General features: G+C 55.6%; 1 protein-coding gene across 1 annotated transcript; it reads left to right on the forward strand.

Annotated features, from left to right (window-relative positions):
• The first annotated feature begins 11,544 nt into the window (after positions 1–11,544).
• On the forward strand, positions 11,545–13,603 carry BEST1 (bestrophin 1). Its single transcript, XM_036417221.2, is given in 4 exon segments — positions 11,545–11,596; positions 11,599–11,665; positions 12,936–13,139; positions 13,141–13,603. Coding segments are annotated over 4 exon segments (771 nt in total). The 5' UTR covers positions 11,545–11,559.
• The last annotated feature ends 820 nt before the right edge of the window (positions 13,604–14,423 follow it).

Here is a 14,423-nt window from a genome sequence, read left to right on the forward strand (position 1 = left end):
GTGCGCATTTAAGATGAGTAAACAGCTGAAACCGGTTTGGCTCAGTGGTAGAGCGTCGGTCTGCGGACTGAAAGGTCCCGGGTTCGATTCCAGTCAAGGGCATGTACCTTGGTTGCGGGCACATCCCCAGTAGGGGGTGTGCAAGAGGCAGCTGGTCGATGTTTCTCTCTCATCGATGTTTCTAGCTCTCTAACTCTTTCTCCTCTTCTCTGTAAAAAAAATCAATAAAATATATTTTTTAAAAAATGAGTAAACCACAAGAGATTATCAAGGAGAACCAAGAAGGTATTTTAAAAATATTTTTAATTGGTATTTAATAAAAGGGGAGAGGGAGAGAGAGAGAAACATCGATGTGAGAGCGGGACATCGGTTGGTTGCCTCCTGCACACTCTCCACCGGGGATTGAGCCCAAAACCTGGGCATACACCCAGCTCAGGAATCAAACTGGCAACCTCCTCAGCCAACTGAACCACACTAGCCAGGGTCCAAGATTTTTAAATGGCCAAATTATTTCTGTATATTAGTGGCCTGGTGAATGCGTAGGGTCCCTAGGCCTGACCAGCAATCAGGGCAAATCTGTGGGGTGACCGGAGGGGTGATCAGGGCCACTGCTCCCACCTGTCTTAGCCTGGTACTGCCTGCTTGCCAGCCCTGCGCTCCCCCTCTCTACCCCGTCCCCCACCACTGCCACCACTAGGTTGCCTTCCTCTGTGGGGCAACCAGCAGTGCGGTCCCCACCACTGCTGGTCAGGGCCTGTAGGCTGGGGGCAGCTCCTGCATTGAGTGTCTGCCCCCTGGTGTCATAGCAACCAGTTGTTCTACCATTCAGTTGATTTGTACATTAGGGATTTATATAGCTAGATGACCAAATTATATATACATACACAACAACAAATTAAATAGACTAGACAGGCCCTAGCTGGTTTGGCTCAGTGGATAGAGCATTACCCTGTGGACTGAAGGGTCCCAGGTTCAGTTCGGTCAAGGGCACAAACCTCGGTTGCAGGCTCAATCCCCAGCCCTGATTGGGTGCGAGTGGGAGGCAACAAATTGATGTGTCTCTCGCACATCGATGTTTCTCTCTGTGTGTCTATCCCCCTCCCTTCCACTCTCTCTAAAAATCAATGGAGAAATATCCTCTGGTGAGGATTAACACCACCACGAAAATAGACCAGACACAGCAAAAGAGAGAATTGGAGTCCTGGAAGATACAGCTAAGGAATTCATCAGAAAGCAGCACAGAGAGTCCCACACAAGGAAAATATGAAAAGCAAGTTTAAAAGAGATATAGCACACAGACTGATGAGGTCTGTGAAACCCAAGCACAGAGGGGGAAAGCATGGAGGGGCAATGATATTCGTTTAATAGAGACAGAGCTTCAGTTTGGGAAGCTGAAAACAGTTCCGGAGATGGATGACTGCTATGGTCATGTTTGCACAATAAGGGACATGTGCTTAATGCCACTAAGCTGTGCCTTAAAATGGTGACGGCTTTAAAAACCCGCGCCTGGCACACCTCAGAGAAAGGCTATAGAAAACGTAAGCTTGAAACGTATACTGTACAGAAGAAGGGTAGCGTGCCCCTATTAATTACTGAGCTTCAAGACAAAAGTCATTATTAAGGGTAGAGATGGCCACTATGCAGTAATAACGTCAAGCAAAATAAAAGCCGAATTCACCAGAAAGATGTGACAATTCATAAAGATAGACATACACGGAGTAGCCAGATTATGATGACCACCTGACATTTGTAGGCAAATTAGCCGCACACTGCACGTATGGGACATGGAAGCCGAAGGCCTGTCCGAACACCTTTTCTGTCTGCAGTTACCAATTCGCACAGGAACACAAGAATTGGACAGTCGAGCGTTGGAAAAAAAGTCACATGGTCTGATGAATCACATTTCCCGTTGCATCATGCAGATGGCAGAGTGAGAATTTCGTGGAAACAGCATGAGTACAACCCTTCAAGCTGGTGGGGGCAGTGTGATGGTTTGGGGCATGTTTTCCTGGCATGATTTGGGCCCTTTAATTCGTGTGGAACAACGTCTGAATAGCACAACCTGCCTAAGTACCATTGCTGATCAAGTTCATCCTATCACGTTGATGGCGTATCCCAATAGAGATGGCTTCTTCCAACAAGACAATGTGCCACGCCCCGGTGCCGCATTGTGCTGGAGCGGCTTCAGGAACATGAGGGAGACTTTCCCTTGCTTGGGTGGCCCCACCATCACCAGATCTCAATCCAATGGAGCACTTGTGGGATGAAGTGAAAAGAGCCATCAGGCAGCTGGTTCCACAACCATCAGATCGCACAGACTGGACAGTGCTATCCATCAGGCCTGGTGTCACATTCCTCGCATCACCTTTCAACATCTCGCGGCGTCAATGCCAAGAAGAATCGCCTCAGCATGTAAGGTAAAAGGTGGCCCAACGAAGTACTGATGAGGTGGTCACAATACTCTGTGTATAGGTCAATGGGACAGAACTGAGCGTCCAGAAATACTAGTAAACCCACACATCGATCGCCCATCCATTTCCACCAGGAGTGCTAACACTGTTCAATGGACGAAGAACAGTCCTTCCAACAAATGGGGCGGGGACAGCTGGCTATCCATAGATGGAAGAATGAAGTTGGACCTGCACCTCACACCACATAGAAGTTTAACTCAACACAGGTCCAAGACCTAAACGCAAGAGCGAAAACTACACAGGTTTTAAGAAGAAATCACGAGCTTGGATTTGGGAATCGTTTCTTAGACATGACACCAAAACACAAACAGAAGGAAAAATTCGATAGACTGGACTTCGTCAAAACTAAAAACTTTTGCCTGGCTGGTGTGGCTCTGTGGTTGAGCGTCGGACACCCAGGAACCAAGAGGTCATAGTTCGATTCCCAGTCAGGGCTCATGCCTGGGTTTGGAGCTTGATCCCTGGGTGGGGGGGTGGGGAGGGGTGCACGTGCAGGAGGCAGCCCAGGGAAGAAAGGCGCACCAGCGCGCTAGACATAGCTGCATTGAGCATGTGCCTGTGGAGCTAAAACCACAGGAACATTCCCGAACAGTAAAGAGACACCCTGCTCTGACTCAGCCAGCAACCTCCTCCCCAGCCCAGCTCTGAGTGGCCTCTTGGGGACTCGAGGCGAACTGACTTCTCTCTCCAGGCCTGGGTGTCTGTCTGCAGTGTGAGCAGCTGGGGGAGAAGCCGTTCACGTCCTCCCAGAGCCGTCGAACCCTCAACATGCCCATTCGACAGAGGAGGCAAACTGAGGCCACCGGCTTGTAGTGAATGCGAGACAGCTCCCAGGTCTCCTCACGCGCAGGAGAAGCCTGACCCAGGATGCTGCTGCTCCTTCTCCTCCTCCTCCTCCCCCTCCTCCCCCTCCTCCTCCTCCTCCTCCTCCTCACTGCCCACTGGCCCGGTCCCGCTGGGGGGTGGAGGGTGGGGGCGTGGCGGGCCGTGCCTCACCTGGATGGCCTCAGAGGGCAGAGACCATGGGGTCAGGGTGGCTCGGAGCCCAGCGTCCTCCCTGCCGGAGCCTGGCGCTGGCTAGTCCATGCTGTTCCGCTGACAGGGCCGGCCTGGGCTTGGTGCCCCCACTCTCCCTGCCTCTTCCGGCCCCTGGTCCTTCGGCAGGAGCCGCAGCTCACGTGTCCATCTCTTGGACGGTTGAGCCTGTGGCGCCCTCAGGTCTGAGGGCAGAGGAGTCTGTCTCGCTTCCGGGCCTCAGGCTGGTGTCCCCCTCCTCCCCTCCCCGTGCACTGTGCCCTCCTTGTCGGTCGTGGCTTCTGCCCTGTTTGTTCTGTGTTTGTCCCGAGAGAGGGGTGTGGGCTGGCAGGTGCCCTCGGTTGAGCCTGGAGGCAGCATCCAGGCCTGGCTGGCCCACCCCACGGCCCCCTGCCCACTGCCCCCAGCCAAGCAGGGTCCCCTCCTCCTGCCGGCTGAGGCAGGCCCTGAGGGGCACAGTGGCAGACCCTCTGTGATGACCCTGTTGCCACGGTGATCCTAGAGGAGGACACAGCATTCTGCCTTCGGAACACCCACCCACAGCGGAGTGCCCGGGGACTCGAGAGCCTCTTCCGGGCACCCTCGCCCCCCCTGAACCCCGGCCAGGACTGCCACCCTGCACCAGGGCTCAGAATCTAGCCTCCGCTGGGAGGCGATGGCAGGGAGTGAACAGGGCCCAGGATTCCGAACAGAAAACCCACATTCCGGTCCCAACCTGGCCCTCATGGCTGTGTGACTGTGGGCAAGGCAGGCGTGGACTGAGCATCCTCTCCTGGGAGCTGGGTCATGCCGCCCCGCCCGTCTGTCTGTGATTCCTCCACAGGGTGTCCCCTGACCCACAACGCCCTTTCCCGGCTCAGGGCTGCTGCGGGGTCTGTGTGCGGAGCCACCCGGCTGGCTGGGACCGTTCGGCTACACCCTGTGCCTGGGATAGTGCCAGGAGCATGTACTGCTCACGGGTGCTTGTGGGATAGCCTGGGGCAGTGGTCGGCAAACTGCGGCTCGCGAGCCACATGCGGCTCTTTGACCCCTTGAATTTTTATTTATTTCTTTATTTGTTTGTTTATCTATCTATCTATCTATCTATCTATTTATTTTTGAGGGGGAAAATGCCAAAATTTATTTTCCAACAGTCAGCATCAGCAGGTAAAACTACAAGGTTTTCTCCGTAGATCGTGCATTCACAAGAGAAAACCTCTGGCGTGTCCTCTGTAACAACAGCCACTTCACAGTGTAAACAGGTGCTAGTATTGTGTTCATTTACAATTTCAGAAGGAAAGGCACAAGTTGGCAAGACAAAAACAAAAATAATTTTTTTTTTTTTTTAAATCCTGAAGTCAGGTGCAATCACTCAGAAACCAGCTTTTGATACACATTTCCGCATGCAGAGGGGAAAGACCCCTTCACCCAGAAACCAGGGTCTTTCCTTCTTCTTCCTCGTTAAACCACCAGAGAAAGTTTCAGCATTTGCTTATTATGTATGCAAGAAAAGAATTTTTAAAAAATCACAAAACATCTTGAAGGTCCAGCCGCTCCCACCAATACATCAACTCTTAGGTTTAAGACAGGGACTGGGAACACTTTCAACAGTCATAAAATAGGAAAAGAGACTAAAGCTACAAAAATAAAAAATAAATGAGGTAGATAAATTAAAGCTTTCATAACCAGGACTCGCCTGTTCCAACTTCATAACCTTCATGCAATACTCATGGGGGGAAAGAATCTTCACCATTACTTGGCATAAGTCACATCAAAGCTTTTGTAAAAACTTTGGTTTGGCTCAGTGGATAGAGCTTCAACCTGCTGACTGAAGGGTCCCAGGTTCGATTCTGGTCAAGGGCGTGTACCTTGATTGTGGGCACATCCCCAGCAGGGGGGTGCAGGAGGCAGCTGATCAATGTTTCTCTCTCACTGATGTTTCTAGCTCTCTATCCCTCTCCCTTCCTCTCTTTAAAAAAAAAAAAAAAATCAATAAAATATATATATTTTAAAAATTAGTATGTGAACCTCTTATCCAAAAACTGCCCTTCCATGAGTTTCTTCAGAATGAGAGACTCATTTCTTCTCTGGAGCAGGCACTGGTGAGCTACATTAAGTCACCTGAGGTCCCCTGCTCAGTGCCCACCTGTCCTGGTGGTCAGGAAGGCGGCACCTGGAAGCGGGGAATGCATTGGCACTCTTAGGGCTCCAACTGAATGGTATTTCAACAAGCAGCAGCTCACACACTGACTGCTGAGGGCCTAAGATCATCCATGAGAGAGCATCCTACTTACGGTCCCAAGGTTGAAGGAATTTTGTAATTCCGCACCTTAGTTAAAAAGAAAGAAGAAAGAAAGAAAGAAAGAAAGAAAGAAAGAAAGAAAGAAAGAAAGAAAGAAAGAAAGAAAGAAAGAGCCGAAACCGGTTTGGCTCAGTGGTAGAGCGTCGGTCTCCGGACTGAAAGGTCCCGGGTTCGATTCCGGTCAAGGGCATGTACCTTGGTTGCGGGCACATCCCCGGTGGGGGGCGTGCAAGAGGCAGCTGGTCGATGTTTCTCTCTCATCGACGTTTCTAGCTCTCTATCCCTCTCTCCTCCTCTCTGTAAAAAATCAATAAAATATATTTAAAAAAAAGAAAGAAAGAAAGAAAGAAAGAAAGAAAGAAAGAAAGAAAGAAAGAAAGAAAGAATATTCAAAAAGAAGACTATGCCGGGACCGGTTTGGCTCAATGGATAGAGCGTCGGCTTGGGGACTGAAGGGTCCCGGGTTCGATTCCGGTCAAGGGCATGTACCTTGGTTGCGGGCACATCCCCAGTAGGGGGTGTGCAAGAGGCAGCTGATCGATGACTCTCTCTCATCGATGTTTCTAACTCTCTATCTCTCTCCCTTCCTCTCTGTATAAAATCAATAAAAAATATATATTTAAAAAAACAAAACAAAACAAAACAAAAAAAAACAAAAAGAAGACTAAACGAAAGATGAGTGCAGGGTTGGGGGACGTACAAAGCAGGTCACCAAGGACAACAGACCTGGTCCACTGACCCGCCCACAGCCACCGGAAGCAGGCAGCTCCCCTCCTCAGTCAGGCCAGGCAGCTTCTTTCCCATCCCTTCGTGGTTTAGTAAGTTCCAACTTGAAGCAGGGGACAGGCTTTGGAGACAGGTCCTCTGGCTTGTACAAAGTCTTTCTATATACATTTTCTCTCGAGTAACAAAGCTACTTTGCAAGACCCGCTTTTTCCAAAATTAAAAAAAAAAAAAAAAAGCAATACTAGTCTGTATTTGTTTTAATGGGTGTGTTTTTGGTTCGGATTTTTTTTTTTTTTTTTTTTTTTTTTTTTTTTTTTTTAGCAAAGCAGCGTAGCAACCTCGTGGTTGTTGGACATGCCTGAGGTTATGGTCACAACTGTAAACACTTGCTCATCAGTCCAAAAACAAACTGGAGGAGACGGGTTCTCAAACAACAGCAACGACGACAACAAAAACAAAATACCGGTTCACGCGGTCACTCTGCGCTTCTCCTTCCCACGGGCCCGCCCGTGGCGAGGCTGACCGAGGTCCTGTTTTCCTCCAGGAGGTGAGGGAGCCGGGGTGTGGGGACACTGTCGGCAGCACCAGCTTTTCCCCCCGCCGCCGCTGCCCGATGGGAGCCATCGATCTTGGAGCCGGTGGCGGTGCTGACGGCGGAGCTGCGCCCGGGGACACCGGGAGGGGAGGGCTGCCTCCAATCCGGGCCACCGAGACCTCGTGGCCAGACCACCGCCGAGCATGGCGGCGTGCTGGTTCCACACGCCAGGGCCCACGTTCACGGAGGGGCCGCGATCTCCGTGGGACACACCTCGGGGACCCCGAAGGGCGGTGGTGTGCTCGACGGCCAGCTCCCTCCCGCGGCCCGGAGCTGTGGTTGGCGCCGTGCGTCATGGAGTGGACCTTCAGGTTGCCTTTGGCGGTGAAAGCTCGCCCACGTGTATGACACGCGAGAGGCTTCTCCCCGGTGTGAGTCCGCTCGTGAATCCGGAGGGCGCCGGCCGACGAGGAGTCCTCCTGCACCGCATGCAGGCGTGCTGCCTGCTCTGGCGGCCTTGGCTGGGCTGCCAGCAGAGGTGCCAGGCCTGGGCACAGGGCAAAGGCCAGCTAGGAGGACCCTAGTGAAGTTAATAACAATGGACCTACCTACATAGTTTAAGTTTAAAAAATGTGGCTCTCAAAAGAAATTCCAGTCGTTGTCCTGTTGATGTTTGGCTCTGGTGACTGATGAGTTTGCCCACCACTGTCCTGGGGCACCTGGGAGGGTGGGAGGGGAGGAAGCCGAGCCGCTCTGCCAGCTGGTCCCAGTGGGCCTGTAGGGATGTGGTGAAGGGGGAAGGGAGGGAGGGAGAGAGGGAGGGAGGGAGGGAGGATTCCATTGTCTCCCAGCTCCCCTCACGGCTTCTCAGCCGCGGGTTGGGGGCCGGGAGCTGAGGGACCAATGCCCACTCCGGTCCACACAGATCCCAGGCGGGGACCCAGCTGCCAGGCCCAGCGGAGCCAGCTGGTCACGGGCGCCCTCCAGCGGCCACAGAGGCCGTGTGTCCCGGATTCCTTCGACCCACAGGGAGGGAGCATGTCTGTGCCAGGTGTGGTGGCAGGCACATGTTTCAACTGAGAACACATCCTCGTCAGTCACCTGCTAACCGGGAGGCGCTCTCGGTGCTGTGCGTGGGGAGAGGGTGCGAGGCGGGCCGTGTTCCTTACAGCGGGCTCTCCGCCCAGCGTGCATCAGCCTCTCATTGGCCTCCCCCAGGAACCTGAGAGAGACGCCTATGCCAGGACCCCGTGCGGACGGATGGCGTCGGAGGGCAGGGCACAGGCACCCCGGGTGCGAGATGTGAGAGTCAACTACGTTTCTGGTTTGGCTCAGTGGATAGAGCGTCGGCCTGCAGACTGAAGGGTCCCGGGTTCGATTCCGGTCAAGGGCATATACCTTGGTGGCAGGCACATCTCCAGAGGGGGGTGTGCAGGAGGCAGCTGGTCGATGTTTCTCTCTCATCAATGTTTCTAATTCTCTATCCTCTCTGTAAAAAATCAATAAAATATATATTTTTTAAAATAAAACGTTTTTTGCCCTTATTCTCACCTGGCTGCTGAGTGAGGTGTTATGGTCCCATTTCCCAGATGAGGAGACTGAGGTCCATGTGAACCTGCCCCTTTCCCGGGTGGGGCAGTGTCTCCCACGGCATGGGGAGAGGGAAGGCCCACAAGCACCACCCCGCCCCTCCCCCCCGGCTGCCGGATCTGAGGAGGCACCATCGGATTGTGTGCCGGGAATAGAAAAGGCCAGCACCGAGGTCACTGGGAAGTGACTGGCACTTTTAAGGAAGCGAGTTAAGAGGCCAAAGGGCACACACCCAGGACAGCGTGGGGGGTGAGGGGTGTCAGAGGGAGGGGAGGGCTCATGTGGGGCTCGGGGTCAGACCGCCAGTCGGGGCTCCTGGAAGCGGGTCCGAGGCCACCGCTGTTAGATGTGCAGCGGCCCTGGCTCCCGCCTCTGGGGAAGACCCTGAAGACCAAGCGCCCCCGCAGTTGTGAGCGTCCCTGCGCCCTTGGGGACACGTCCTCGGCTCCATCCCTCCCGCCAGGGGAGCCCGGAGCCGGTGATGCAGGCGATGAGGAGCCGCTGAGCCGCTAACCTGCAGCCCTCGCCTGGGTTCTGCATCCACTGGGATCCTCACTGCCCACTGAGCCACCCTGCCATCCGCCCGGCGGGACCCACACAAGCTCCCCGACCTTTCTCCTTCCTCACTCACAGCCAGCCTGCTAGCTCCTTACAGCCATGCCACAGCCATGCCACAGCCATGCCACAGCCATGCGACAGCCATGCCACAGCCATGTCGCAGCCATGCCACAGCCATGTCACAGCCATGTCACAGCCATGTCACAGCCATGTCGCAGCCATCAATGATTGATAGGCTGCCTCCTGCACTCCCCCTACTGGGGACCAAGCCCCAAACCCAGGCATGTGCCTTGACTGGGAAGCGAATGATGACCTCCTGTTTCATGGGTCGATGCTCAACCACTGAGCCACACCAGCCAGACCCGATCACGCCATTTTGCTGCTTGCAGTTCTGTGTGCCCCGCGGCTTGCAGGATATCCCTCGACGCCTTAGTGCAAGCACGTCAACCTCAAAGGCTGACACGGGCCAAATAAACAGGTGTAAGTGGATGTGGGCCACAAAAATCAAAAGCTTCATTTTCGTAGAAACGGTGCCAACTACAAAGGGCTGAGATAAATGAGTCGTCGTGAGCATAGAATAATAGAACATTTTAATAAAAATTAATGTTTTTTTTTTCTTGAAAAAGCACTTACCAGACACGGAATAACTGCACAAATTAATAAGCGTAATAGAAATAAACCTATTTTTCTTGTTCTCCAAAAGCGAATTATTTCCCGTTGTGCACACCAAACAAGTCAGTCCAAGACTAATCATGTGGCCATCGGCTGCTGAAATATCTGCCGCTGGTGTTAGTGGAGAGAAATGGTGCACTTACACATAAGGTGCATGAGGGAAATGAAGGCAACACGACTACAGTCATCAGTCATTAGCGAACGCTGTAGTCTGTTACTAATAACTGGAGGCCCGGTGCACAAAACTCGTGCCCTGGAGGGGGGTCCCTCAGCCTGGCCTATCCCTCTTGCAGTCTGGGAGCCCTCCTGCTTGCTGCTCCGCACTGCTGCGGAGGCGGGAGAGGCTCCTGCCACTGCGAATGCCTCTCCCGCCATGAGCCCTGCTTCTGGCTGAGCGGCGCTCCCCCTGTGGGCACGCACTGACCACCAGGGGGCAGCGCCTGCACCGAGCATCTTCCCCCGGCTGGTCAGTGCACATCACAGTGACCAGTCATTCTGGTCGGTCCGCCGTCAAAGTTGCTTAGGCTTTTAGTGTATAGGTTACGTATAACAGGATATTGTAAAAGTTGAGTTACGGAATTTTTATTAAAATGTTTCTTACATACTGTTACCTCGGCTGGGCCGCAAAAATATTTGTTGTGGGCCAAGAGTTTGACATGCTTGCCTTAGCCTCGTGGTCGGCAAACGGCGGCTGGCGAGCCACGTGCAGCTCTTTGGCCCCCTGAGTGTGGCTCTTCCACAAAATACCACGGCCTGGGCGAGTCTATGTTGAAGAAGTGGCGTTAGAAGAAGTTTAAGTTTAAAAAATGTGGCTCTCCTAAGAAATTTCCATTGTTGTGCTGTTGATATTTGGCTCTGTGGGCTAATGAGTTTGCCGACCACTGCCTTAGGCATGGTGCTCACCGCCACTACAGGCCTTGGGAGGCGGCAGAGGTCAGTGCCGGGAGTCTGCCCGCCCGGCTGACCCTTTCATGCAGCACAGCCCCAGCATGTATGCCTGTCGCATCCAAAGGTCATGAATAGATACATGCCTGAAAGCATGAATGAGCAACTGAACAAATGAATAGGTTATACCGCTGCCTGGCTCAGGGGAGTCAGAAAGGGCTGGAGTGCCAGAGGGAAAGGCAATGTGGGGGAGGGTCCCCCTGTGTGCGGGGCTGGAGCCTTGACACAGAGGCTTTGGAGACCATTGTCGGGCGGGTTTGCGGGGGTGGTCCTGGGAGAGGGGCAGAGGCGGAAATGTCGGGAGCGGAGGCTGAATCGAGGGGAGCAAGGCTGCCGGGCTGTGAGGAAGAGCCCAGGGCCTCCCCGGCCCCCCAGGCGGCAGAGCAGCTCAGCAGCCCGTTTGGAGAAGATGACGATGACTTTGAGACCAGCTGGATCGCGGACCGGAGCTTGCAGGTATGGGGGAGGGAGGGAGCCCGGCTAGGAGCTCTCCCCGAACTGGACCCAGGGACGGGGGCCTGACATTCTGTAGACACTGGATGGCCTTCTCTCCCCGCCCAGGATTCTCACCCCGGCTTTTGAGGCTTCAGGTAGGTGTCAGTCTCTCCATTTCGCAAGTAGGGAAACTGAGGCCCAGAGACACAGAAGTGGCCTCTGGCAAGTTCGCGGTCTTGCTTGGCTGACCTCCCTGTTGGCTTTCTGCTCCTGTCCCCAACGGCCAGGTGTCCCTGCCGGCCGTGGACGAGATGCACCGGGACCTGCCCTGGAACGCCCCAGAACCACAGCCCCCTACACGGCCGCTTCTGCCCAGTCTTGCCGGCCTTCCTTCTTTGGCTCCACCTTCAACATCAGGTGGGCAGTGCCCGGGAACCCCTGCGGTGGGGAGAACCCCCCCATCCCCGTGCGTGGGCCCGCCCGGGAACAGAATGGCCTGGTTAACGCACACTGGAGCCCTCCAAGTGCCAGGCGCTGTGCTAAGCCCTCCTCCCCAGGAACCGGGGCTGGTTAGCTCCTGTGTTCATATGGTGAAGGCCCACTTCTCCGCCACACCTTCCCGCTTTCCGTGCCCTGCTTCCGGGCTCTTAGGTGCCTCCAGCCTAAGCCCCTGTGCCCCAGAGGGGCCCTGAGGCCAGAGAGGGAAGGACTTACTCGAGGGCAGTCAGTGAGTGACCAGGGACACCGCTGGGTGTCGGGGCCTGGTTCCTGACACTGGCCCAGAACTGCTCTCTGATAAGCCGGAGCATGTGGAGTGGCGGTGGTGGGATGGGGTGTCTCTGAAATGGGGGCGGGTGGGAGGCACACCCACAGAGGCTGGGTCCTCGCAGGCTGTGCTGCAGAGCAGAGGCCTCGCCGCCCACGTGGGTGCTGTCTCCCCGAAGTGGTCAGAACCCCTTTGCAGCTGCCGCTGGGCCTCCGTGGGCTGACGGGTCGCCCTGAAAGCTCTCTCAGCTGGGAGTGGAGAGGACTCTGGTGCATGTCTATCAAGGTTTCCCGTGTTAGGCTCAGCTCTCTCCTCGCTCTTTAAGGGCACAATATCCCGTTAGCTGGAACCAGAATTAGCGGGTACCTGAGCGGCATGAGCCAGGCTTGGGAAGGTGACTGATGGGGACATTCTGGAGGTTGCCTTCGATCTGCAGACCTGATCCAGCCATGGAAGGCTGTGGAGGGGGAGGGAGAGGCAGGAAGTAATGCATAGGCCTGGCCTCCAGGGAACACGCTTCAGCGAAACTGGATCCACAGCGCAGGCCCCAGAGGCCTGGGAGGGGGCAGGACAGAGGTCACTGTGGCCTCCTGGAGGGCCTGCAGCGGGGCCTGCAGCCTGGGGGTTTGGGCAGGGTGAGGCAGGCTGCTCTGGGTCGGTCGGTCAGGGGGGCTTTCTCTCACAGAGGAGAGGCCTTGAGCTCCGGAAGCCAGGCTTCTCTCCTTGGGACACGGTTGGGTGAGCTGGGCCGGAGGATGGCTGAGGGGGTACAGGATGGGTCAGGAGAGGCGGGCCAGGGCGCTGTGAGGAAGACTGTGTCTCTGACCTGGGGCCCCAGGGAGGGAGAGGGTGAGGGAGAAATAAGGTCGGGTTTGGTCCTTTGGTCCCCTCCTCAGCCCTCGGTGCCTTGCTTCTTTCCAGTCTGCACAAGGAAGAGATGGCGTTCCAGCCCGGCCCGGAGAGGCAGGGGAGGAGGGCACGCCCGCTGGCATCCTCCGCCGCCTCCTGGGCTGCAGTCCCCCCAGCCCCCACCAGGACGAGCTCCAAGACCAAGCTACTGCTGCCCAGGAAGGAAGGCCTCCTGCCTGAGGGCCCGCCCGAGCAGCTTGGGGTGCCATACAGCACTTCGGGGATGGAAGCTGGGGCGGGGGGAGAATGCAGCTAAGCCCCCTGCGCTGTATGGGAGGTCGGGCTACCACAGCACCCGGCAGACACGGCTCAGCCCCACCCCCATGGCGTTCCCACCAGCACCCCCTGCACCCGCCGGTCTCCGCTGAGGCCCTGGCGTCCGGGCAGCCCAGAGCCCGCAGCCTGGGGTGCAAGGGGCCCGGCGGAGCTTGGCGCTGCTCCCGGAGTGCGCAGGGGCCTCAGTGGAGCCCCTGGAGCTGGGTCACATCAAGAGGAAGACGGTGGAGTTTAACCTGACCGACACGTCAGCAGCCCCGAGAGTCCTCTCCGAGAACCACGCACGACACTCGGACCACGACCCCTACTGGGCCTTGGACAGCAGGTCTGTGCTCTGCGCCAGCCAGGCTCACCGCACCCTCCCTGGGCGCCCTCCAGCCCCACCCCAGCTCCCCTTGCTCTGAGCCTACCCTTCCTCCATGACTTCCTCATGGCTGACTTGTGCCAGCACTGGCTTGGGGCACACACTTGGCCACCTGGGCAGGGGCCCTAGGAAAGCGTTAGGGGCTTTGGTGTCCCCGGGAGGAAGTCCCTGCAGCTGCACTGCCGGGACTGCCGGGAAGGGCGACCAGCCCAGGCTTCGATGGGGAGAGGTTGTCCTGGGTCCAGCTCGCTTGGACAGCGTGGGAGACACAGAACCCCACGGGGCAGAGCTGGGAGCTCTAGTAGAAGCCCAAGAATTCAACTCCCTGCCCAGGGTTAGCTGAGGTTGTATAGGAGCAGTCAGTCCCCTAAAGACCAATCACTGGCCTGAAGCTTGGCAAAGGGCCACACCTTTGGATGGTGAGGGCATGCAGGTCCCTTGGGGGCATCGTTGCTTTGGGCACCTGCTCTCCCTGCTTCCTGGCGTCAATCCAAGCTGTCACACCCACCAGTACCCCCTGATCCCAACCTTAGCACCCACCCAGTTATGCATCTGCCCGCCCCACCCCCAGCACATGGGAGGGAAGTTTAACTTCCTATTTCCAGATTCTCAAGAAGTTACTTGTGGTCAGAATACACAGCTTGGAGATCTTAAAAGGGCCACCATCTGCCTAGCTCCCAGGGCTGGTTGGAAACGTAAAGGCCATGGTGACGGACTTGGGGTGGCCTGGCACCACCTTAATACTGAAGATGCCTCCCGCTGAGGCTCATGTTGTATTGGAATGAAGGTACCTTCCATATTCACATCAACTTTCTCAAATTTTCACAGGGACCAAGCACACTCCTAGCCCACCTCCCCAG

This window comes from Pipistrellus kuhlii, unplaced genomic scaffold (assembly GCF_014108245.1).
Source record: "Pipistrellus kuhlii isolate mPipKuh1 unplaced genomic scaffold, mPipKuh1.p scaffold_m20_p_59, whole genome shotgun sequence".
Lineage (NCBI taxonomy): Eukaryota > Metazoa > Chordata > Mammalia > Chiroptera > Vespertilionidae > Pipistrellus > Pipistrellus kuhlii.